The sequence below is a fragment of the Condylostylus longicornis genome, unplaced genomic scaffold (assembly GCF_029603195.1).
Source record: "Condylostylus longicornis isolate FDR11 unplaced genomic scaffold, ASM2960319v2 ptg000043l, whole genome shotgun sequence".
In the NCBI taxonomy this organism is placed as follows: Eukaryota; Metazoa; Arthropoda; class Insecta; order Diptera; family Dolichopodidae; genus Condylostylus; species Condylostylus longicornis.
In genome coordinates this window covers 393235-420774 of record NW_026578012.1, presented here as the reverse complement: position 1 = coordinate 420774, position 27540 = coordinate 393235, and the positions used below count along the sequence as shown (strand labels likewise).

At 22.4% G+C, this 27540-nt stretch overlaps 3 protein-coding genes across 3 annotated transcripts; 1 reads left to right on the top strand and 2 right to left on the bottom strand.

The window, feature by feature from the left end:
* Window positions 1–233: 233 nt before the first annotated feature.
* On the bottom strand, window positions 234–15212 carry LOC129610035 (GATA zinc finger domain-containing protein 14-like). The gene is made up of 2 exons (XM_055522351.1): window positions 13035–15212; window positions 234–546 (listed from the first exon to the last, which is right to left on the bottom strand). Exons 1-2 carry the CDS (start codon window positions 14451–14453, stop codon window positions 343–345), a joined length of 1623 nt encoding a protein of 540 aa, XP_055378326.1. The 5' UTR covers window positions 14454–15212; the 3' UTR covers window positions 234–342.
* A 1044-nt stretch (window positions 15213–16256) lies between these two features.
* Window positions 16257–24222, top strand: LOC129610039 (uncharacterized). The gene is made up of 6 exons (XM_055522356.1): window positions 16257–16603; window positions 16992–18249; window positions 19848–19934; window positions 20146–21337; window positions 21470–22244; window positions 24177–24222. Exons 1-6 carry the CDS (start codon window positions 16578–16580, stop codon window positions 24220–24222), a joined length of 3384 nt encoding a protein of 1127 aa, XP_055378331.1. The 5' UTR covers window positions 16257–16577.
* Window positions 24223–25444: 1222 nt separating this feature from the next.
* LOC129610061 (J domain-containing protein CG6693) lies at window positions 25445–26766 on the bottom strand. The gene is made up of 4 exons (XM_055522388.1): window positions 26564–26766; window positions 26227–26496; window positions 26030–26158; window positions 25445–25961 (listed from the first exon to the last, which is right to left on the bottom strand). The coding sequence occupies exons 1-4, from the start codon at window positions 26655–26657 to the stop codon at window positions 25576–25578; spliced, it is 879 nt and encodes a 292-aa protein (XP_055378363.1). The 5' UTR covers window positions 26658–26766; the 3' UTR covers window positions 25445–25575.
* Window positions 26767–27540: the final 774 nt, after the last annotated feature.

Below are 27540 nucleotides of genomic sequence, written 5' to 3'. Positions count from 1 at the left end.
TTAATGGGGATAACTTTTTGGATTCACAAAATTTGTCCTCTTGTACATATTAAATACTAGATGAAATTAAATATTTATTTTTTCTTTTCCTTTTTTTTTTTTAAATTAACTAAAAAATCACTTGAGTAACATATTAAACATTATTCTCAAAAAAAAAATTTTTTTTTCATATTTACAATATATAAAATAATAATTTTTTAATAACAAAATTTTTATGTTCAAAATTAATTTTTATTTATTTATTTTTTTTTTACATTTTCAATTTCTTATTTATTTCGTTTTTAAATACATAATTAGAAATATTATTTACATAGGTATTAAATTTTTTTTTTTTTTTTAAATTTAATTTGAAAATCTTTCATTAAAAATTTTTCTACGATGTTGTTCTTCTAAAATTGCTGTAATTGCAGGACCTACTTTATCAATTCGATTTTTAAATCTACATCTATCTCGTGCATAACTTTCCCATTCACCTTTTCTGGCCGCCCTATACGCATAATCCCATGTATGCATAACATGAACTTCTGGCTCTAAATTAAAACGAACCTAAAATTAGAAAAATACAAAAAAAAACATCAAAAATTATTATCAAGTGTATTACAAAAGTATATTACATGAATAAAAAATTATTAATCATATACAGTGAATTACAAAAATGAAATGAACGTATTCTTTTGATACTTATTTTACATTATGAATAAATTTCGAATCACATTCCGATTTTCATCAGTTTTGTAATCAACTGTTTATATAAAATGAATATGTCAATATATTAAATAATTTATTTTAATAAAATAATTATATTTTAAAATTAAAAATATTATTTAATGAAATTGTCAAATATTATGTTATTAAAATAATTATATATATATATATGTAAATATGAAAAAAAAGATGAGCTAATAAGTAAATATTTATGAATTTCTTATAATCGAACACAGATAATTTAAATAAGATATTGAATATATTAACAAAACATTATTACTATATCAATATACACAATTTATAAAAGTACGTACATTATGTTGTGTTATTAATGCTAAACAAGGGTAGTTTAAAAATTTTTTAGATTACTTAATTAATTCTAGTGTTGTTTTTTAATTGTTTATAATAAATAGGCTGTATTCCGTATTTTTAAAAAAAAAAAAAGCCAAAAACTTTGCAAGTGAATAATGTTCCGCATTGTGTCTTAAAAAAATTTTGCAATATTATGCATTCCAAAAGTAATCTGAATAATTTTTTAAAATTTTGTAATTTTCATTGTATTTATTTGGTTTTTGGATTTAAATATCGTTTAAAGGCGGCTTCAAAACTTTGTTTTTAACAATACGGAATATTGTCATACTTATTTCCTCATTTATTTCAAAATTTCTTTTGTTTAAATATAAAGATATTAAATCAGTGAGCATTTTCAGTTTTTTTCTTTTTGTTCCCATTTAGCGTTAAATGAATAATAGAACGCATGAAACAAATATATTTAATATGACGTGTTATTTTATATTATTTTGACAAGAATAAAAAAAAATTTCATCATTTTAATTTCATAAAAATCATACTATCTTAAAAATAAAATTAAAATAGAAAAATGCAGCTTATAGACTTCTGACAAAAATAAAAAAATAAATTTAATACAGAAATTTCATAATATCAAACTAAAGTTGTACAATCTTTTTCAGTAAATTACATTAAGTAATGAAGATTTTATATCACATATACAGCCACGTTGTATATCATACACAATTGTATGAGTCTGCAATGTTCCAAATGATTCAAACAAAATTTAAGTTTGACGTGTCAAAGTATTATACGCAACAGTAAATTTTATTAAATATTTAACCTTAAAATGAAAAAAAATTTGAATTGACAAGAAATTTCAAGAATCAAGTCGAAATTACAGTCATATGACAACATATTTAATTATTTTGTCTATAAACATAAATAGATGATTTAGGGTAATAATGAGTTTATAAGAAACCTTAAAAATTAACGCACTAGTCATCAATTTTGTTAAAGCAAGAATTAAATAACTATATTTTTAATCTTAAAACAGAAAAACCAAAAAACAAGAACTTTTTCACTAAAGTATCAATGTTGATAGCTTTACTCTTAAAAGTGTATTATTTACAAACAACTTATCATCTTTATAAATTTGTAGTTGTAAAAAAATTTCAAATACATACTAAGATAAAATGTCATTGAATATATTCAAATATAAAACAGGAAATATTAAAACTTTAAAAGTAATAAGCATTTTAAATTGAAAAATACGGAATTGATTTTTCTTTAATAATTTTTCATTTATATTATGAAATTTATAATATAAGATTAGATTACGAAAAAAAAAAATTTACAGAAACAAACCATAAATAATGCGAGAAAATGGCATTTAAATGTAAGTAAGATAATTTCAATGTAAGTAAAAAAATTTCTTATGTTATTTCATCAAATTCAAGCCGAGAGTAATCTTAATTCAATTTATGAAGAAAATTTGTACTATAATTCAAGCCAGCGACAGTATTTAAAATATATTTTCAAAAAGAAATCTGATATGGTCAGCTCATAACTTAACTTGAAAAAAAAATTTGTTATCTTTACTTTAGCTCATGGTTAGCTTAAAATTTGCTAACTTCATTTTAAACTACTTATATAAAAAAACTAATAATTTTCAAATTAATTTAATAGAAAAATTTAAATTTGGTTCTTTGTAAAGATTAATTTTCTATAGCATTCGCAAAATCGACTGCCGCAATCAAAATTTGATTTCCTAAATCTGGTAATATCTAAAAATTTATTCGATCATTGGTTTTAATTCGTAGAGTGGAAATGATTTTTGAAAAAAAAATTTTTATATTCTTTATATTTATGTTGGCACACATGATTTCTTCGAAAAGCTTAATGACCCGTCATATTGCCATATGGAGCTTATACATGTATATGTATAAAATTTCAAGAAAATCTATTCTAAATTTTCATAAAAATATTAATATAATAATACTAAAGGCTATCTAATTAAAATAGATAGCCTTTAGCGAAGAATTAAATGCTATTTAATAACGAATGATAAATTTTCATTTAAATCGGTTCTGTCGATACACGATTCCCATCATAATCGAATGAAAAATACATTTGAACACAAGCTTGACGTGCGAAATTTGGTATCAACACAATACTCGTACCACCATTATTTTATACAATGCGATTGCGGCAAAATGAAAAAAAAAAAATATTTGACTTTCTGTTTTTAATAAAAACCAGTTACGTAAATAAAGAAAACTGGGATAAGTTTATATATAAATACAGTTATGCATATATATATATGAGCATTTTAATAATTCTTATAATAAGTTGTATAAACATTATTACTGTATACCTATGTTTTATTTAAGAACAAATGTAAGTAAGTATACATGAAAGCATAATGTACTTATGCTTTCAAAATGAACACATTCTGAAAATAAAATTTTTTAATTTCGTAAAAATTACTTTAAAATCTTGAAATTTTGAAATTATAATTAAAATTTTATTTACAATAATAATAATTAAAATAAAAATTAAAAATAATTTTTCTATGACCCGGTCTAAAAAGTTTTGAGATTAATGACCTAATTTATTGATGAAAAAAATGTAATAAAAATTTTTTGCCTTTATAAAGCCACATTTTTTAAAACAACAAAATCAACATGAAATTACAGTCTTAACAGCAAAATATAAATGTGGTACAAAATAAACAGTCTTTAGTAAGAGAGTAAATATAAAATACACTTAGATGAGAGATGAAAACATTTAATGTCATATTTTAGAGAATAATAAAAATTTTTACCACAATAGCATTTACATTTAAGGTTAAAAAATTTCTTTTAAAAATAGCTGTAGTTAGAGAAAAGAAAAAGAGATGAGAAATTGAGTACCATTTTTATTTTCAAAAGAGTAATATGATTTTCTTTTAGTAATATTCAGTAAATGCAATAAAAAGTTCAGTCAATTAAAAATTCATTATGAATTCAGGTTACTTATTTACAAAATTTTTGAACGATTGATATTTAAGCATCTGACTTTTTTGATATTTTTATTCGTATTTATACAGAGTATCTCATATTTCTGATATTCTTCGGCTCATTAAGTTTTGTAAATGTAAAAGAAAGTTTGTACTATAATTCAAGCCAGCGACAGCATTTAAAATATATTTTAATTCAAATAATTCTATTGTTAAAATATTTGCATAAGAGAAGAGAGACAAAATGATCGTATATAAGAAAAATATTTGCAGTAGTTTATTTTACTCAATAACTGTTAAGCTGGTAGGAAAATGAGTTAAATATTAAATTAAAACTTAGTTAACCAGGCTGCTGGATGTGAAAATTAAAAAAAAATTCTATTTTTACGTAAGATATAATTGAAAATTTTTTAACTTTTAGAGCCATGTAGGGCTGAAATTTTAACAGAACTTAAAACTTATGTAGGTACTATTTTGTAAGAAAGTTCTCTTTCTGAAGTTTCCAAAACATACTTGATAATGCATTTATGTGACACAGACCCGGCATTATAATTAAAATTTCAAAAAGTAAAAACGGTTGTCGAGATTGACTTTGAGTATCTGTAAGTCGGAACCTATTGAGTTATGAACATTGTCTCCGCACAAAAGTTTTGTGTATCAAATTGTAATGATAGATATCAGTGCACTTAGATACGACACACTCTGTATATATATATACATATATTTACAATGAAATGAATAATTTATTGATATACAAAATATTCTTATCTTCTTTTGATTTAAATATTATTAAAAAAGGCCATTTACTAAATGAATTTAGTGGGGATTCCATTAATATATTTATAAATTTTTGGAATGTATAAAATGAATACATTCATATATACATTCATATAAGTATAATATGTGCAAAATAATATATTGCAAACTTAGTTTATATATTAAAAACTGCTAAGTCTATAATAAACATGCGGTTTATTAAACTACATATAACAATTATTAGTTCATTCTAATTCTGTTATCTTAATGTAAACATTGCACGATAAATTATCTTGATATCTTGACATTTTTAATATAAGAATATTTATTAAATAATTCTAATTATGTATATATATGACATTGAAATTTTCGGAATCTTCGAAATTATTATAACACCCATACTAGAAATTAAATGAAGAAGAAATTTCATTTAAATGTAATGAATGAAAATTTGTACGCATATTAAAAAATGTAACGAATAAAAATTTATTACGCATGTTTTAAAGCAAAATTCTAAGGAAAAATTGTGGACCAAAGGAGGATGTTATGTAATTGTTTCCAGGATCATCCAATCAGGGTGACACATTATATATAAGGTAAAACGCAGAACTAATTAAGGGTCAAGATATTGTACCCTTTGTCAAAAGTCAAAGAATCAATCGAGCCGGGTATTGTATATACTTAGAACGCAAGAAGAAAAACTACCAAAATCAATGAAGGCTACAATTATGAACACTCGCAGCAGACGCAAACCTAGGCTCAGATAGAGATAACGTTACCAACTGGAGAAGCTGTGTAGCCGACAGAAATCTTTGAAGGATGATTGTACAACAGGTCAAGGCCCATCTCGGGCTTTAGCATATAAAACATATAGGCTATATAAAACATTAGTTACACAAATAAATCGAATATAAAAATATATTATGTAAAATAATTATTTGTTTTTTCTCCATAATTTATTAGTTAATAAGTAAGTAAGTACTTATTGTGTTTTTTTGAATTTAATTTTAATAGGAAAATGAAAATGAGAAAAACAGTTGAATAAATATAAATTTTTTGTTTTTATAAAAGTAAGTACTATGGAAAATAGTAAAAAACAAAATTCTATACATACATATGTATGTATATGTATATATATATAAGTATACTTTATAGAAATTTAAAAATAGCTATATTTAATATTTACGCTATTAATATTTATTTAATTTTAGAAATAACTATAATAAATTTACTTATACAAGTAATATTTTATTATACAAGTAAGTAAAATTAGAGCCTATTAAATATTAGCGAATTTAATTATTTATTAAATATTTTAAAAATATTATTTATTAAATAGAAAATTTTTTAATATTTAACCTTGAAATTTGATATTTTAGAGACTAAGAAACCTTTAACGGACAGTAAATTTAAAGAGTCTAGTAGAAGTCAAGATTTGTAAAAAGATTTCTAACTAATTTTGAACAAAAAATTGAACATTTCTCTTCAATTTTAAAAGCAAATATTTTTAATATTATGAAAATATTTATGTAGATCATTTAAATAAATAAAATATATTTTATAATCTATATAATTATATTAATATTACCGAGTCAAAACTTGACACTAAATTAGTATTAAGTACCAAAAAAAGACTAATGTCATAATTATCAATTAAAATGAGTTGATCGAATAAAAATAGCATAGTTACATGTTTTTTTTTAGGGTAAAAACAAGCAAATAATAGAATTTACATGTAATCATTTATGTTATGAGTGTTGCCAACTAGATTTTTTTTTTAATTTTTATTACTTGAATTACTTATTATTATATTTATTACTTGAATTACTTATTACTTATTATTATATTGAATAATCACTTGAACTCTTGAAATTTTTATGCAATTTTAATTGTGTACAGTGTATATAGAAATACATATATACATAAAATTGAACTTCGTTACTAAAAAATACGTGATAATAGTACTTAACGGTTATTATTTTACAGATACAAATAAACAAACATATTTAATTTCTTGCTGTACATATTTAAATAAATGGCGTAATACCTACATACATATGTATGTATATATCCGGTACAATAGTATCTGGTAGAATACTTAAGTATTCAAGTAATTACATACACATGCACATAAATAAGTATATGAACTAAATAAAATTAATTTTTATATTTTATTTTATATTAATCATTCATTTATTAACGACAATCTGTAACGCATATTTGACCTTTTCATTTCAATTATATTAAAATATTGTAACTGAATCACTTACACATTTACATTTTTTTATGTATGTATATGCATGTAAAAAAAATATTTATAATTGTTTAAAATTTTAAATAAATAAAAAAAATTGTTAGCACAATAATTCTGTTAAAATTTTAAAGGAAATTATGAAATTAATTTAGTAACTAAAATATTTGCGTGTCTCTTTATTCGTCTCTACAATAAATTTCTCTTATAGAATGCATGCATATAAAATAAGTCATCTGTGACTATCTTTGTTTTACAATAACAAAGATATTCCCATTTTGTTTTCAGGTTCAAAGCGCATGAAGTATCTTAATTTAATATAAGTAATAATTTTTTTTTTTTTTTAAAGAGTTCCGATTCAAACAATTCAACTTTAATGCTTAATGTACAGTTCGAGTTTAACGTATTTCACACATAAATGACATGCATACTTGTTTAAATTCGATTGCCAAATTAAACTGATTAGTAAATATTGTAGAGCAACAAAATGTACTTAATCTCAATTACAAAATATTATGACATTTTTTTTTTGCTTAATTAATAAATATAGTAAAAATCCGCTTTTAAAACTCTTTAAATCCTTTTTCAGTATTTTAAGACAAAATTTGTAATTGTAATTATAAATGGAAATTCCTATTTTATTACCCGTTAAATTCTACTTGGAAAAAATTATCTTATATTTTTCTATTAAGCTCAAAAATAATGTATACATGTTTACCATACATAGTTTATTAAAATTTATGTACCTACCACTCCACCCCCACTTTATTATCAATATTTTTATATTTACTATTTACTACAAAGCTTTATGCGTCATCAATGGAATAATTTTAGTTGAATACTTATAAAAAATATTCTATAAAATTTAATCTAACAATATTCGGGAATGACACAATACACTCACACAATAATAATTTTATTTATTCAAATATACACACATACATAATTATGTTCATAAATATAAGTATAGGTACGGCTGTACTAAGCAATGCGAATATATTTTTAATATCCAAAAAAAAAAATTCTCAAAACAAAAATAACATTACTAGGAAAATCGAAAAATTTTTTCAATTAGTGACGTCATATGACGTCATTTGAACTTGATCATACTATAAGATTATATGAATAAGCGTGTGCGTGTGTAAAAATTTTTCTATATAAATTTTTTTTTATACACTTAAAATTGAAGTCAACAAAATTTGATTATTAAATTACAAAAGCTAAAACAATTTTCATTGACATTCCAGAAAACCAAAAAAAAATATTTATAAATAATAACAAATGATGACTCATATAATTGAATTCTGAATTTCTAAAGAACATTTTATGAATCAATTTAGAATAAACCTTCATAATTAAATAAATTCAAAACATTTTATTAATGAAACGCCGGGATGTTTACAAAAAAAAACATATTTACTACCCTTACGGTTATCAATTTATCATTGAAAAAAAAAAATCTATATGTTGCATATTTAGAAGAAATATAGAAATTATTAAAACGGAATTTTTCAGGTTAAAATGTTCTACTTATATTCGAATACATATTTAAGGCCAATTATTTCCACTATGCATTGATTTATCATTTATAAGAGACATTTTTTATATAATCAAAGAAAAAATATCCACCTTTTATTTTATAGCTGAAATTAAATAAATTTGTTCAATGTTTGCTTGATAGCCGAAATAAGTGTGCTCGATATTAGATTCTAGATACGAACCACAATAGATACGAAAATACGATACCGAACGATGAAACGTGTAGAACCTAACACACACTTTCAAAAATAATTTAATGATTTTTACGAACGACCGTAAGTTTAGTAATAAAATTACAAATTTTAACCAATTCCAATTTTAAAATTGTAAAATGTTATACGAGTAATATTATTTTCAAAACTTCGATATGACCTTTGAACCAACGTTTGTAGCTAAAGCAAATAATAATCAATTATCAGCTTTTATTTTGTAAATTTCGTAATATAGAAATTTTTAACATTTTAATTAAGAATTTAAGTTTTGTTTTTTTTTACAAAACAAAAATGTTTAAGCATTACTGAATTGTTAAATATACAATTCTTAAATAGGTATGTACATTTGTAAGTGCAAATACTTACAAAATATGAAAGCTTGCATTAATTTATGCCGATTATTTGCTGATCAATATTTTTTCACTACAATTGCAACACAGCTCTCATACTATTATACCTATATTTATTGATAATTCTTAGAAAAGTAGTAAATGTGTAACAATGCCCGTATATATACTTGTTGTTATTATCATATGAAATGAGATAAAAACATTAAATTTATTTATATGTATAGGTATAATTACGTAATTATATATTAAGTTTATTTTTTATTGTATATGCTGGAGTATTAAATTTATTTTTTTTCTTTTGTAAAAGTTTTGAATTTATAAAAATTTAATGTACATGTGACCTATAAATGCGCCGATAAGAAATTTAAATGTAAATAAATTAAAATTACAGCAGTTTTTATGTGTAGGTAAAGGTTTAATTAAAAAAAAATCTTTTGTAAATAAATATAAAAATTCTGCAATAAGTAGGTTGGTATCTATGTACATATGTATAAATTTAAATACAAATTCTTAAGAGTTTTCTAAATATTTCTTATAACAAATCTTAACCCTTTCCATTCCAAGGCTGTTTTTGTTTTTATTCCACCAGGTCCACGCTAACAGATGAAGCACAGAGATAAGTTGTTTACGACTCGAACATATAACGGTGCAATAACAACTAGTTTTATTATGTAGTATCGATAAAATTTTTACATTTGACAGTTATTACACCATGTCAAGTATCACTCGACAGTGGAGCTAATGGAAAAAATCAGTGTCGAGTGATACTCGACATTGGAGTGGAAAGGGTTAAGTTAACATTTTTTGTAATTCACGCTCATTAAATTGCAATTAAGTAAGTGATATTTCTACTATTTTTATTTTAGACAGATCACTTGAATTGTACAAAAAATATAACTTTAATAATAATTTTTTGTATATAAATAATTTTAAAATGAAAAACAAAAGATTCAAATTTGGAAGGAGGTAAAAAAACAATTTCGTAAAACCTTAAAATATTTTAATGACTTTAAATTCAAATCAAAATCAGAGTTGTTAATAAGTGTAAAATTATGAATGATAGTTATCGCAGAACATAACACTTAAAAGTTCACATAAAATTAGTTTGGATTTCAATATATTTTACAGAATTTAACGAGACAAAATGGGCCGTATCTTTTAAATATGAATTTTATAATTTCAACAAAATTAATAAATTATTTCTAAATGAAAATTAAATGAATGCTAAATGAATATTGAAAGAACCCTGTCCATATCTTCTTTAATTCAATTAAAACTGATAAGATTTATTGTATTGTCACAACAGAGACAAGTAAGGAAAAACCAAATTTACTTATCAAAATCTTATTTGCAAAACCGCATCCATAAAAAGTTTTTTGATTATAAAAAAAAAAAAAAAAATTAAAAATTTTCATTTGTTTTATTTTTTTTTTTTTGCACGTTATTTAAATTTATTTTCCATATTTATTTATTTTATTCTATTTTACATTTTATTTCAGTAATAATTTATTAACCCATTTTTTTAATATATGTACATACATAATATCAGCTACGATGTTTTTAATATGAAATGGTTACAAATTGAGGGTTGCCTGTATGTAAAAATACAATCAATGGCAAAAAACAAAAATGTTTTTTTTGTTACCAAAAATTACCGAGTTAGAGAAAATTAATTGAAAATTTAGAAGAACAATGGCAATATTGTTGTACATATGAAATTTTTGTTTAATCACAACGCATTTATGAAGAAAATTTAATTATGTACCTATATGTGTTTCATATCACATTTTCCATACAACATTAATTTCGCGTAAATTAATTCTATAAATATAGATTACATAATTCAACAAGCTAAGTAATTTAGAAAAAAAAATCAGGTTTAATCTATTCAATATTCACTAATATTATCAAATAAGTGAACATTTACGGGAGTACTTTATACATGAAATAATGAATAAATTACTTTCCCTCGTTTAAATTATGAATTTAATCAAAATATTAAGTATCTTTAAAATTTACAATTTAATCAAAACTTATCAATTCTGTGTACAAATAACAAAGTATATTTGTGTATACTTATTCTATATTTAAGTATTTATTATCTACTATTTATATTTAATTTTCTTTATATTTTGTTGCTAAGCTATTGAAAATTTTTATTTTATATATAAGACAAAAAGAAAGAAAAAATAACTAAGTAACTAATGTGTGAAAGAATAAAAAAAAAAATTTACATTATTAATAAATATTCAATAATTTATGCATAAAATTTATTTTAATTTAAAGCTATATATTATTATAATTTCAAATATACAGAGTTATTTAGAATCAAGTTAGCTGCTATATACTATCGCATAGGAAGCTGAAAATTAGAATATTTTTTGTTCGGAACATAGCAACATTTCCGAGTTGCACGGATTTTTAAAATTCAGCAAAATTTTAATATAATACCTAAATTTTGTTTTTTTTGCTTATAACTTTGGTTCCAAAAAAAAATTGAAGTTTAAAAGAAACAATTTTTGAAAGGGCTAAAAGAAATTTCCCCTTTAATTCGGAAACGGTTCAGATATTGACTCTAAGTCACAAACAAAAATTTGACTAATTTTCAATCGTCTCCTCGATAGTATATGACTCTCAACTTTTGGTAATAATGATTATTATGGTTACTGAATCAACCTGTGTATATACAAACACACCTAATTATTTAAAGTATTTATTTTTTGTTCAAAATCATTTCACATACTTATACTTAATATATTATATTTATACTTAGCTAAAGTAAAAAATATTTAAGTATATTAAGCATATTAAGTATGTGTTAAGTGAGCATAATTTTATTTGAGCATGTATTTAAAAAAAAATATGTATACCAAAAGAATTTTATAAAACTTTAAAATTTTTAGGAAGCTTTTAAATATTTCTATAAATTTTTTAACCATTTAATATTATATATACATTCAGTACCATATTTATATATATATAAATACATAATTGATGAGCTTTTTCAAGGTCGACTATTACCCTTCAATATTTTTTGATCTTTTAGCTATAAAACATAACTAATTAACTATAGTTAATTTAAATGGTTATAAACCCAAATTAAGTTTTTTTTTTAAAGAACGAAATATGAGGGCAGGCATCACAATATATGATATTTAAATTCTAATTTTAATTTATTCGACATTGACAAAATTTTACAAATCTCACAATTACATATAAGTATTCAAACTTCCATTTGCCTATTATGAAATTTATTTATTGCAATTTTAACTAATCTAGTAAATATCGAAAATTTATTGCTCAATTGATTAATAGTATTCATTCAAGTCAATAATTCAGAAGATTGGGAAATTAAAAAAAAATATACTTAAGTAAACAAATACGCGTTTCAATAATCAAACAAATTTGAACATTAAAATATCTACATAAAAAAATTAATGATTTTACTGAAATCTTATAAATTCAAAATGGGGAAAATCCCTGGAAAATTAAAGTTCTAGGAAATAATTTTTAATTTTTAAGTTTTTAATTTTGCTAAAATTATTACACTTCATTAATAATGTAAAACGTATTGAAATTTGAAAAGATTTCTCTTGGCAGATACTCGTAATAAATTAAGTATACGTTTTTCAAAAAATTCTTTTTGCATTTTTAAAATAGTCTTTTAAGAAAAATATAAAGGAGCATTAAAAGACAGGTAGGTACTTGCCTAAATTGGTTTTATATAGTATCATGTACAGATTTTCATAAATATTAATTTGACTAATTTGCAAAAGTTGTCCTAAGCTAACAAATTTTGGCCTTTGTGAATAAATCGTGATTATATTTAGCGAAGCTGCAATATTATTCAAGTGTTAATAGAAATCAAGCATAAGTAAAAATATGGAAATAAAAAGAGCTAATTAATGATTTTACAAATAAATTAAGATTACCTTTTTCTCTTTAATATCATCAAATCCAGAATCTGGTTGACTTGTTGTTTCTAAACATAAAGTTTCCAAGTTATTGCTTATAGTCTTATTATTTTCAGTCTTTTCTTTTGGGACGTTGTTTTTACTACTTTTCTTATTGTTGTTATTTTGATTAAATTGGCTTTTATTTTTTATATGACCCGATTTGTTATAAACATCATCATTATCACTGTCATCATCATCATCATCATCATCACTAACATCATCATCATCTGAATCTGTATTATCAGTATCACTATTTTCAGAGCTCAAGAGATTTGCAAATTCAATAACTCCATCAGCTGCATCATTTGTAAAACAAATAATAAAACTATCATCACTGCATTCTGATATTTGTCGTTGCCTTGGTTTAAATGGCGTAAAACCAGCTGTACTTTTTGTATTGTGTTTAAATTTTGGAGAATTTGGACTTTCCATTATAATAACGAAATTATCCTCAATAAAATCATGCTTACTAGACTTATTACATTTATTTCTTTCTTTATTTGATGTAATTTCATGGAAACTATTATTATTATCATTAGATTTAATTTTTGGTGATGATTCGTTTTGATTTTTATAATTAATTTTAGCTGTTATACGATTTTTTGACTTGCATGAACTTGGAAAATTAAACGACCATTGCTTATGTCTTTTCGGTACTGGTAATTCCGGGAAATCATCTAATGTAAATATAGTTAAAACTTCTGCTGATCTATTATTATTATTATTATCATTACAATTATTCATATTGCGATTACTGTTAGGTCTATTTTCTAATTTTAAATAATTGATTTTATTATTATTATTGTTGTTAAAGTATCTTTGATTACAGTAACTTTTGCCCTGTGTATAATTAGATTCTGGAGTTTCATTAAGAACAGATTTATGTTTTTCAGAAGTTTTATGGTTGCGTTTAACGCAGCCATCTCTCCAATTTTTGTTACAATAAGATGGATTCATTTTTTGATATTTTTTATTGTTACGATGTTGATTAAAATGATTATTTTCTAAATGATCATCACAGCCAAATTTAAAATTATTTTTATTAAAACTACTACCCAATCGATGTCCCATACCATCCATATGTTGATTGAAGCCAGAAAATTTATTATAATGTCTAGAATTTGGATTGAAACCCATTGCATTATTGATATTTACAAAAGCTGTTGCATACGGTGCCATCGTTGTATATTGAGTTTCCTGAGGTCTACCAAAATGGTTTGTGTTCGTACTAAATTTCCTGCAGTTCTGATTTTGATATTGAGTGGGATTCCACAGCATGTTAGCTGTATTCTGAATAAAATTCCCAATACTTTGGGTTAAAAAATTTGTTGGATTAAGCATACCAAATCTGCAATCCGAACCTTGTAAATTATTTCTGCAATTACCATTCATCATTTTTGTATTTATTCTGTTTTTTTTTAATTCGACTAATATGGTTAATTTATTATCAAATTTTATTGTTGCCACGAATACCAAAAATATAAAAATTTTTAATAAAGAACTTACTTCTGTTTGGTATTAATCAACATAACGAAAAATATTTACGTCAAAACAAGCTTTTATTCAGCAACTCTTGGAAATCAAGGATTTCAAGTATTCTACAAGATTTTCAACAATAAATTTTGTAAAATAATTTCTATTTATAGATTGAAAAATATTATATATATAAAATATATTATTTTTCAATTAAATTAAATTTATTTTACGGTTTGAATGTTTCTTTTTCGAGTAATATGGTAAATAGAAAATTGATTTGCTTTCAATTCTATTTTTTCACTTCCACAATATAATTTATCTGCTAATTTGCTGCTTTTGTAACACATTTTGCTTGTAAAGTAGTTTATGTAAATTTTGAAAACTTTACACTAGATTTTGATCTTGTTTATTAGAATTTTTTACATAATTTAAAGCACTTCTGTTACGTATTGCCCTTTATATTAAAATTTTATTAAGTTTCAAGAAATATGGCAATGCTTCAATTTTTTTTTCTTTTTTTTTCAAGAAAAATTTTCAATTTTTTAAAATATTTGGTTTAAAAATTTTTGACCACTTTTAAGAATTTTGCTTTCACTTTTTTGAAATAATTATAAAATTTTATTTTTTTTTTTATTTTCAAATAATACGCACAAATTACTTTTCCTTTTTCAAACTATTGCATCAGAAATTTTAATGACAACTGAAAGAGTTTCCCTCTATTAAAATCTTAAATGTCAAAAAAACATCAAGTTTTTCGTTCAAGCTTCGTTAATTTTGACATTTCAATTATTTAACTTGCAACGCTATTATAAAACGTCAAATATGAAAATTAAATAATATTTAATTAGCGCTACCTAACGGCGAGTAGTAGATATACAATAAGTTTATCCATATTCTTGATGAGATTGAAAATTTTGTAAATAGAACGAATTTTTAAAGGAAAAATGAAAGAAAAAAAAAATTATAATCTATTTGTAAAAATTTTAAGATAAAGTTTTTCTTTATTATTGACATTAATGTAAAGTCGTAATACTAAATGGATTAGGTAAATATTGAATATTTGGAAATACTTTATATTATTGCCACAAGATTTCAATTATTAAAACCAAAACATTTATCAACATTTTTAAAACCAATCAAATAGCTTCTGTATTAATAAATTTCTCCTATTAATCATTTGGAAAATCATTTTTATTTTGTTTTGGAATCGGAAAAATTTAAGTTTAATCTCTCTACAGATTCCTTATATTATGTTTATTAGCTATTTTAGCATTCTAATGTAGAATCAATATACTAGTAACTAGTATATGACTTATTTGAGTAGCAAAGTGATAGGCCTAGAAAAATAATAAATTTGCTGAAAATATGTGGCACAAAGGCGGAATTCAACAAGCAATAGATACAGTTCGTTGTTGCTATTTTATATAAAAAGGGAAAATTTATCATTTAAGTTTCATTAAGAATATACATTTCATTTTCAATTAGGTATTTGAAAATGCAAACTGTCAAGCAAATGTTTCAACAACTCTCTTATGTTAGGCATAAAAAACTTTTCAAAGTAGGTTGAGTTTGCTTTTGGAAACGAAGGTAGCACCTGGTTTTCTTCAATACGTCAGCATATTATGACAGTTTATTTGACTTCAACTGTTGTCAAAATGTCTGAATATTTGCTTTATTATAATAAATAAATTTTTAAATTATTAGTTTTTGGGAATTAATAAGTAAAAAATTTTCGGGTAACCACTTTTCCTAACGTACTAACACTTTACTTTAAATTAACAATATAAGTTTTGATATTTACTATAAAGTTTAAAATTAAATTGATAAAAAAAAATCGCGTCGTGAAAGTCTACAATCACAACACCGTAATTAAATTAAGCTCAAAACGTAATGAAAGTGTGCCTTATTAAATTATTTAAAAAACTTTATAGTGTTGTTATCAAAGGAGACATAGGTCAAAATGTATACATATAATATATAAGATTGTTTAATTGATTTTAATATTTACAAAAAATGATTAAAAGAAAATCGTATTAATGCAATATGTCCTGCAGTGAACCACCTGTTAGGTAAGTTATAAAATTAATTGTATAAATATTTTTTTTTTTTTTAATTTTGGTTCCTAATTTTGAGCATTTATTTAGGATTTTCCATCAAATAATAAATTAAAATATAGTCACAAAATTATATTTGTTATTGTACCTAACGTATGGTAGACAAATAAATTGCGTCTAATGTAACACATATTTATATTTGACCTTCTACCAAGCGCATTGATCCCAATAAATCTATAATCTTATGCATTTAATTTTAATTCATTCTGTATAAATCTGAATTACTTGTTTTGTGTTCTTTATTTCATTAATATGTATGTATTTTTCTAATTAGTTTTATTTTATTAAAAAAAAATCCATAAACAAAGAGTTAATTGCTTTATTTTTTTTTTAAATTTTACAGTGGACGAGTAAATGCTATTAAAAATCAATTTGAAAATTTGAAAAGTCTAGACTTTTTAGATGCAAATGTTCCAAAAAAGAAACTACTTAGAAAACCAGGATTTTTTCAAAGATCAAAAACCACCCATGATTTACTTGCCAAAAGTGAAACAAACAAAATTTCAACAAGTAAATCATCAAAAAAATTGAGTGCAAGTAGCAAAAATGAGAAATTAAAACAAAATGATGATAATTCAGCACTCAAATCAAAATATGCAAAACTTGTTGAAGAATCAAAGGAACCAGGAAGACTATCACGGCAAACTAGTGACCCTATAAAAAGAAGTAGTATAAAAAGAAGTCCAGCCTTTCGTATTTCAAGTAGTAATACGAATAACACAAATATTTCAAATTGTAAAGACAAGGCAGTTAATACAGAAACTTATCAAAAAATTCCTATGTCATCAACATCACCACCAAAGGAATTCAATACAAAAAAATTTGAATATTTTTTGGTTAGAAAATGTGCTTCTGATATAGATAAATTACAGCAACCTGGTCTTACTGATTCAATAAGATATGCTTTAAAACAACCTCTTCCAACGGGACCACCACCAAAAAAACCACCTAGAACATTTGCATATACCAGTGACGATACAGGATGTGAAGATGATTCACCAGTTAAAAATCTAAGCCCAGTTGAAATATTTAAGGATCATCAAATCCAGCAAATAAAAAGTATTGAAAATAAAAAAAATGAAAATAAAAATGAGAATAGTGAAATAAAATCTAAAATTCAAATTTTAGAAAATACTTTATTTTCAAAAAATAATATAAGAAACAATGATCATTTAAATAATATTAATAATAATAAAAAACCTATTGCTCTAACTAAATCAAAGACTGAACTTGTTTTACAAGGCTCAAAGCTTTTAGACTGCCTTTCATGTCGAAAAAGTGTTTCTACCATTTATGATCCATTTGTACAGACTGAAAATATATTAGGGGGTGAACATCATCAACAGAATAATAGTACTAACATGAATTCACATAATTTCATTAAAAGATTTTCAAATAGTGTTACTCCAGTTGAACCTATTTATATGGAACCATTTAGTCATTTAAAAAATGATACAAATAATTTCTTTATTAAAAAAATCGATAATAAAACTGAAACTGCATCAACCAGTGGAGATTCAATGAATGAACATAGTATTAGTGAAAGCATTTGTAGTTGTCCTGAAATACATCATAATTTAAAGGAAGATTTACATTATTTGGTAAGATATTTTCTAGGTTTATATATACATATTGATATTCTATTAAAGTAAATATGAACTATTAGAGAAATTTCAATAATTAAGTATTAAAGCTTGACCAGCCTTGACTTTAGTTTCTAATTGAATTTTTTTAATAAGCAAGTATTGAACTATTAAGTAACTTATTTGTTTTTTTTTGTATGATAAAGGTATCAGTTCCAATTACTATAATTTTAAACCTTTATATTACACCATATGAAAATGGTACGTTTATGATATTTATTTGGTTTTTTTTTCATTTAATTTTGAAGCTATTTATAGCTTTAGTAAAATTTTTGATTCGCTTTTCTTTAAAAACAATTTTTATACAAATACGTAAACTTTTTATAGAAATCTATAAATAAAAATTTAAATTTTATTTATTAAAATTGTGGTACGTAGTTAAATTTGTTAAATATTAGTATAATTTACTTTGAGTTCAACTCGACAACGAAATGAAACTTTAACTACATACAGAATAAATTAAATCCAATAAATTATATTAATCTAATAAACTAATTTAATAGCCTTGAAATTTTGGTTTTTCTATTATTTTGTGTTTTTTTTTTTACGATACAGTAAAGTCGAATATTCTCCAATCAAAAAAAAAACTTATTTGGTTAAAAGTGCAAAGTTCTTATAAATAAGAACATACTATACATATTTAAAATGACAATTTATTCTACACAAAATTATGAATAGTAATTAAAATATTTAATTAATTAAATTAAGTAAAAACTTTAAATGAAGGCTATAATTTTCTGGTAGCTTTAAATTGGTATACCTATTATTAAAAAATTCTACATGAATTAATCATAATATTGATTTGCAACAACTATTATTTTTTAAAGCAGGTTTATATGAAATTTAAAATCACAACTTTACTAGTAAATATATAATTAAGCTTTATATAAAAACTTCTTTATAATTTACATCATTTTTTTTTAAAAATTTTATAGAAAACCTGCATCGCTATGCTTGTTACATTAAAAATAATATTCAAAAGTATACAAAGCAATTTAATAGTTTAATTAAGGAAAATTTAAAAAAAAATTTAATTAAAAAAGCTTTTTTTTTCGCAAAAAAATCTTTCTGTAAATAAGTACAATGAATCATTGTAATTGTTAATTTTTTTACAATAAAAATAATGGAAATTCTAACTAAGTTTGTATTTAATGGATTCAGATAAAAATTTTAATCTATAAAATTATTCTCTTATGGAATATTCATTAAAGCTTTTTACAATAATAAACTACAAAAAATTTTTTGAAATACTTTGAAGGTATTGTATGTGTAATTATTGCTACAGAATTCTAGTTAAAATTATAATAAAATAAGAGTATAGTAAAAAAAGGCTGTTCTTTTATAATTTTCTCAGTTTAAAACATACTTTTGTTCTACTTGGAAGCTAAATAGAAATTAAGTACTTTAAGTTTTATTGTGATTCTTCCAAAAAAAATTTTGAACTTTATTTAAGTTTAAATTATGGTAAATTTTATATAATACACAAAAAAAAAAGCTTGTATTATATTAAAAATTATATTAATTATATAAAAATTCATATAATAATCTCTCAACAGTGCACACCAATTGATGATAATATGGATGAAGGTTGTCTTGCACTTGAAAAAGATCAAAAGCTAACGCTGGGCAAAACCTATAATGAGGTAATAATAAATAAAATATTGTTCACAGTAATTGTAAAACTAAAATGTACAGTCAAACTAAAAATCAAAAATCCTAATTTTAGATGGTTTAGATAAAAAAGCTATCGCAAATAACTTATAAAATTTCAATATTTCTTTTTTTCTTATCTTAAATTTTCGTTGTTTTTATTGTTATACATAAAGTATTTTGATATTCTTTTTTATTTTTCAGATAACCATACTTGTTGACGCTGCATTTCAGAAAAAAGCCAATAAATCAAACGAAAATTTACATAAAGAAAATTCTGAAGGAAAAAATTCAGCAGTTCGTTTATCGCGTACATTAACAGAAAAACGTAAAGATTATGTACGACGGATTGCTGTAATACCAGATAATCAAATAAAAAATTATGGTACTATGCATAGAACATTTAAATCACCAGTTATTAGAACATTTTCTTTAGAAGAAAATAATAAAAATTTAAATAATAGTTATAATAAAGTAGATAACACAAAAATGAATATGAATAATACATCAGATGGTATATTATCATTGAGTGATCGTATAGATAATTATAAAAAATTGATACAAAATAGTACAGATACTACAGACTCAGTTATTAAATTGAGACAGAAAAAGCCAATTGATATGAAAAATATTGAAAATGATAATGAAATTGAAACTGATGATATACATAAAACAGGTGATAATTTATTATTTCCAAAAACAAATAAAAATTCAATTAGAAAATGTAATAATGAAGAAAATGATATTAATTTTAATAATGATAATGATAACATTGATGAGATCGATGAAGCTATTGAAGTTGACTATTTAAATGAAACATTACAATATAAAGATAATGAAAATAAAATAAAAGAAAATTTATTTGAAGTTTTTATATTAGTTGGCTATAATCTAAATGAAAAAAATGCATACGTAAAATATAAATTTCCTCAACATGTACAAATACCTGATAATATAGAACAATTAATATTCCCATCTGAAAAATTAATTCAAACAGATAAATCAAATCAGGAATATTGTTTAATATTAACTGATGATAATGGATATAAAATTTATGGTTATTGTAGGCGAATATTACCTGAAAATTGTGATACATGTTTACCATTATGCTATTGTATTATTAGTGAAACAAAAGCATTAGGTTTCTATCAAAAATTATTAAAAGAAATTGAAAGCCGTCATGGTCAAACTGATATACAAATGAATTTTTTATTAAAAAGTTTACAAAAAGTAAAATTACCAACAGCTGGTAAATATTTGCATGTTAAACTACCTCTTTCAATCCGTCCAAAAACAGTTTTTTCATCACATCATAAAATTTCACCAAAACGCTTAAGTTTAGAAGCAAATCCAAAATGGTTAACAGAATCCGCAAAAAATTTATCAAAATTTGCAGGTAAATATTTTTTCTATTTATTATTATTGGTATCATATAAATAAATAATAATTTGACTAATGTTTTAAACATTAAAAATAATAATTTTTATATATTTTTATTAAAAATAATTAAATTATTTTTTATTTTTAGAATGTAATGATTCTAAATCACTTCGAAAAGCAAATAATGGACAAAAATCTTTGTTAGAAGAATACGAAGAAAAGAAAGCTCATAACAATTTTGATTTTGTATTATTTAATAGAAGTTTAATAATGCGGGATCCAAAATTTGATGAAATTTTAATAAGACGTCCCAATGATTTACGTTTAGAAAATACAGAATTAAGTGATTTATTTATAAATTTAGGGCCAGAATTATTAGTTATTGTATTTTCAACATTATTATTAGAAAGAAAAGTAATATTAGAAAGTGAAAATATAACAAAATTATCAAAATCAATATTAGCATTACAAACAATATTATATCCATTTCAATGGCAATATACAATTGTTACAATATTGCCAGAAAGTTTAACAGAGATTTGTCAAGCACCATTTCCAATTTTAGTTGGAACATTAGAAAATATTTCTTTTGAAATTGAAGATGGTATTATTATTAATTTAGATAATAAATGTATTAAACAAAGTTGTGGTGATGAACAAACAATATTACCAGATTCATTAATTGAATCATTACAAATGTCATTGGAAATGGTTGATTTAATTGATCAAGGTAAAATGCTATCAGCTGTATTAATAAGTGAAGCATTTTTACGTTTTTTTGTTGAATTATTTGGTAATTATAGACAAAAATATTTTCATAAAGAAGAATTCATTCAATGCCATACATCACAAAATGTTAAATTCTTTTTAGAATGGTTTGTTGAAACATCAATGTTTCGTCATTTTTGTATTTATAAATTTGATAATAAAAATGATAATAATACAAATAATAACAATATTAATAGTAATAATACAATTACAAATAAATGTAATATTAATAATAAAGAAAAAAGTTTTTATGATCTATTTGAAGCACGTTTAATTGAAAAAAGTGAAAATAAAACGAAAACAAAACAAAATATCGAAACTATAGTTAAAAACTCAAAAATTATTAATAAAAAAGGGAAAACATTTAAAGAAAGATTTAAACATTTAATTGGTCATCATAATCACAATTAATTATCAATTTTAAAATTGATATTTATATACTTGTAGAATGTTAAAAAATAAGTATGTTCCAAAGATAAATTAACATCAAAATATCATATTCAATATTTTCTAAAAAACAAAAAATAAATTATGATATTAAGAAATACTCAATTTATATTATAAAAACAAATTAATTATTGTTTTATAAATTTTTTATAAAACTTATCTTAATCTTTTTAATTTTATTAATTAATAACTCTTAATCTTTAATCTATAACATTACACATTTGATTGATATTTTGCATTTATAACTAACTTTCGTCCCCCTCGTAAGTAAATACAATATATGTATAAAATTTTATTTATTCAGTATTTTCTAAATTTATTTTAAGATAGTAGCTGTTTTTAATTATCAACTAACTTTCAAATATATTGTTTTTTGATCTTTTTATGTGTCATTATTAACAAATTTTTTTGTTTTTTTTTTAATAAATATGATAAATAAAGCTGACGAATTGAATTAATTGAATAGAATATAAGCTATATAATATTCGAATTAAAATAAATTTTTTTATACGAAAATTATATCATTAATAGATTTTACTAAAATTTTATAACCTTAACTTAAAAGTAGTTTTATATTTACAATTAACCTTATATTATAAATTTTATAAGAATTTATTCTTGCTAATAATCTAATATCATATTTTTTTCTTATTTTAATATTTTTGGGTTATAAATGTTTTTTTTTTTTCTTTGTTGATTGAGAAATTTAGAGAAAAAATTAATATGAAATTTAAAACTCTGCAAGTCGAAAAAAACCATAATTTCATTCATATTTCAATTTCATAATTCAATGGAATTCATTAATTTGAATAAGATTATTGGAAAAGGGGCTTTGATTTCCTAAAATTTATATTTTCCTAATCGGCATTTATTCCATGGATAGAATGGATAAACGCCGAAATGGAATAAATGCGAAAATTATAATTTAAATTTAATAATTTTAAAGATACAGACATGCAGATGAAAATTTATTTATTATATATTAATTCATTTTACTTTATTTCATTTAATTTCATTTAATATATATTAATTCATTTTACATAAGAAGGACTCTAAATTTCTCGATCTTTTTAATTAATATTTTAAAATATTGTTAAAGGTGCCGCTATTAATGTCTTTCGATTTTTTTTATTTTTATTTTTCTTAATATTAGACATTTTATTATATATTTACGAATAATTTCAGGGAATAGTGTATACTACATAATTATACACATATGTAATTTTTAATTCTAAATAATTTAAGAATTTAATTAATATTTACAAAATTTGTGTAATCAGGGCGAATTCTAGAATTCTTTAATACTCAATTTATTTCGTTTGTATTTGATTTAAATTAGTTTTATTCTGTAATTTTTATTTTATTTTATAAAAAATGAATGCATAATTTACTTTTGCGTATGTACAAAATTGAAGTAAATATTTGAAAAAAAAAAAAAAAACTAATATTACAATGATTTTTAAGTAGGCACATCTTAAAATTTAAAGAAAAAAATTAATTTGATAATCGAATAATAATCATTACAAATATTGACCACTATTTGTTTATCATTAATGTATTATTATTATTTTTTTATAATTATAAAATTACTTAAATAATTTTCCAAAATTATATTTGTTTTACACAAATACTATGTATAGGGTCATCAATTTAAATAAAAAATTAGTCTTCCCCGCTAATCATTAAATTTTAAGGATTTTTTTTTATCATAGTTATATTAGATAAAATAATTGGTAATAAATAAAATTGTGTCTACTTTAGTTCAGAAATGATCTTGAAATAAGAAAGATTTTGAGACCCAAAATTTTTATAATATACACGATATGTAGGTATAGAAAAGACAAAAAAAAATTAACTTCCAAATCAAATGGATTTTTTTTTTTTTGGATATTTTGAATTAAAATTTGTTTATATAATAATATACAATATGTAATTATATAATTAGATATAAGAATCTAACATTTGAAAATATAAATTTAGTCTAATAAAAATGTGCCTTTTGAGAGCTATATTATACGTTTTTTTATACTCTAATAAAAATAATTATTAAATAAAAAAAAAAAAAAAGAAATTAAATCAATAATTAAATATAATTACATATATGTGGAATCGTTGAGAAATTAAAGGATTTACTGGAAAATAATTCTTATATTATTTTATTTAACGAATTTAAAATATATTCTAAAAAATTAATTAAAATTTCAATGTATGGAAAATACGTATAATATTGTAATCTTATGTTTTAATTTTAAATAATTTATGTTCGAATGTAACATTTATAGTAGAGTTAAAACATAAAAACAAAATATTTTTTTTTTTTTTTATTTTAATTACTTTTAATTATTTCGTAGCAATTAGATGATTTTAACCTTCATAAAATTTTTGTTTGTAAGCTTATATTTAATAAAACGTTGAATTTTCCCAAAATGTAAAATTTGTTTTGTTTTGTCTATCTGTTATATAGTTTATAATGGATGTAGATATATGTATATTTTAATTGATAATGTGTATACAATGTGACATTAATAGATGAAACTTAGTAGTGCATTCATACATTTTCTCAGAATCAAATTTAAAGTCGATATTCGTTCGTTTGCTCTTTATATTGTTATTTGAGAATAAAATTGTAGAATTCAAAACTTCGAATATATAATTACATCTTATGCAAATCAAACAATATTAAACCCTGTAATGATGGAGTCGCACCAACATATAAACGGACATAAATATTGAAAAGAAAACCTCTATTATATTATTTGAATTTTCTACAATTTAAATTGCTGTTTTAAATCATAATATTGAGAGCTGCACATTGCATACAGGCATAATAAAATAAAATACTTATATACATAAAAATTATGTATAAATTATTTGTAAAATTGTATGTAATCTTAAAAAGAAAAAAACATTTTAAGTTTAAGCAAATCCAGCATTTTTTGTTTTAATGATTTTATTCTAACAAAATATTTTCAAACATATAAAAATGAGAATCAATAAATACTGAAATCTAAGCTTCAGTGGCATAAATGTAATATTCTATTATTTTTTTGTAACCCTCCCTCTTTTCACTCTTCGATCATTCGCCTTTGCACTACTTTCTTTTTTGGCTTTTTCCGATTTTTTCCCTTTAGCTGCTTTCTTTTTAGAATATAAGTTGGAAATATCAAATTCTGGATCATCTGATTCGTTTTCTTCATTTCCGTATTTTTGGCTTAATCGATCTATAAGTGATGAAAATGCACTCGATCTTTCTTGCTGTTTTTTCATGATTTGTTGTTCTAGACTTTCTTTTTTGTTAATTTTTTCAATTTCTTTTGCAGCAGCTTTTCTTTCCTTTGTGTATTTCTTATGTCTTCTTTTTTTCTTCGACTCCGGCTCATTAGTAAATATTTTATATTCTGGGACTTCTTTATTCTTGATCATTTCTAAATATTTTACATTAATTATTATTATTAAAAATTAAGATTTAAAGTTTTTTCTACAAAACACTTACGTAAAACTATATCCTTAATTCGTGGCTCGTCTTCAATGTCCATGAATGGTACACATTGCATCATATAATCTATACAACCTTTTCCACTTGTGTAGGCTTTCAGTATATCTCTTTTTTCTAAATCGGAGCCTACAAAATTTTTATAAAAATTTGTACTTATTTTCTTAGTCTATAAAAACTGCTATCTCCTAAATTACCAATATATTCCTTTTTGAAATTATCGATATCTTCCTTGGTAATTGGTTTAAAAATTTTCCTCCAAAGTTCCAACCAAGTTCCTAATTTACCTTCATCGTCATCATCATCGATAATACCTTTCTCGTCATACAAGCTCTTTTTATTTTTATCTGTTAAAACCTCATTTAACTTGGAAAGCACCTTAAATTTTTCTGTAGCAATTTGCTTTTCTTCTTCTGGAACTCTGTCTGGATGAACTTTTAACGATAATCTATAATAAGCTTTTTTAACTGAAAATAAAAATTAATTAAAATTTAGGCGATAGGAAAATTGTTTTATAAAAATTATAAAAATTACTTTCTTTGTCGGACACAGTTTTTTCAATACTTAAAATTTCATATATGTCTTGGGTGCCAAAATATTTTTCACACAATTCTAATGTTGAAGGCATTTTTAAATTTCAATTTTTAGCAAAATTCTCAATAAAATTAAATTACATACGAAGCTAAATAATGGAAAATAGCGCAATTGTTTAGAAAATTTTTAAAAATTATGACTGTCACAATTTCAATGTCTGAATAGTGTGAAGTCTTAACTTATACCATAGACGAATTACATACGCACTAGACATTAGCTCATTATATATAATTAGGTAATACTTTTGCAATATACGCAATATTTTGATGGAAATATAATAAAAAATATATAAAAATAGAATTTATTTTTTCTCCAATCATTCTAAAAGCTGATACGAATTCAGTGGCCAGGCGTCTGTACTAAATTATTTTCTAATAAATTATTTTAATTTATTTAAGCCACATACACGACTGAAATTGCTTGGCAGTTCTTTTGCAATCTTAAGAATGATCTTCTAACAAAAGTTAGAAAAGACCTTCCTCATATAGAATTAAAAGGTTAGTGCAAAAATTTTCTTTTTGTTATTTAAATAAGTTAGCATATTGTATGAAGTATAATTGTATTATATATTGCAAAACACGCTGCTTTCGAATTATATGAGAAAAAAATTTGGAGTTATTCAAACGACATATTATAATTTTAAGCATTAATTTCGATTAATTTTATATTAAAGATACATTACAATTACAAAAACATAAAAATTAAAGTTTTCATTACATTTTGAAGCCATTATTTATTTGTACAAGAGCTTTTTAAACAATATTTAATAACTATTGACGTCGTCAATCAAATTTAATAATAATATAAATTTTAAAAAAAAGAAATGAGTAAAGTAAGAAGCTAATACCAAAAAACGTCAGCGTTTTAAAGGAGTGTTACAAATTGCAGTGCCAACTTGTTCAATACTTGAAACAATA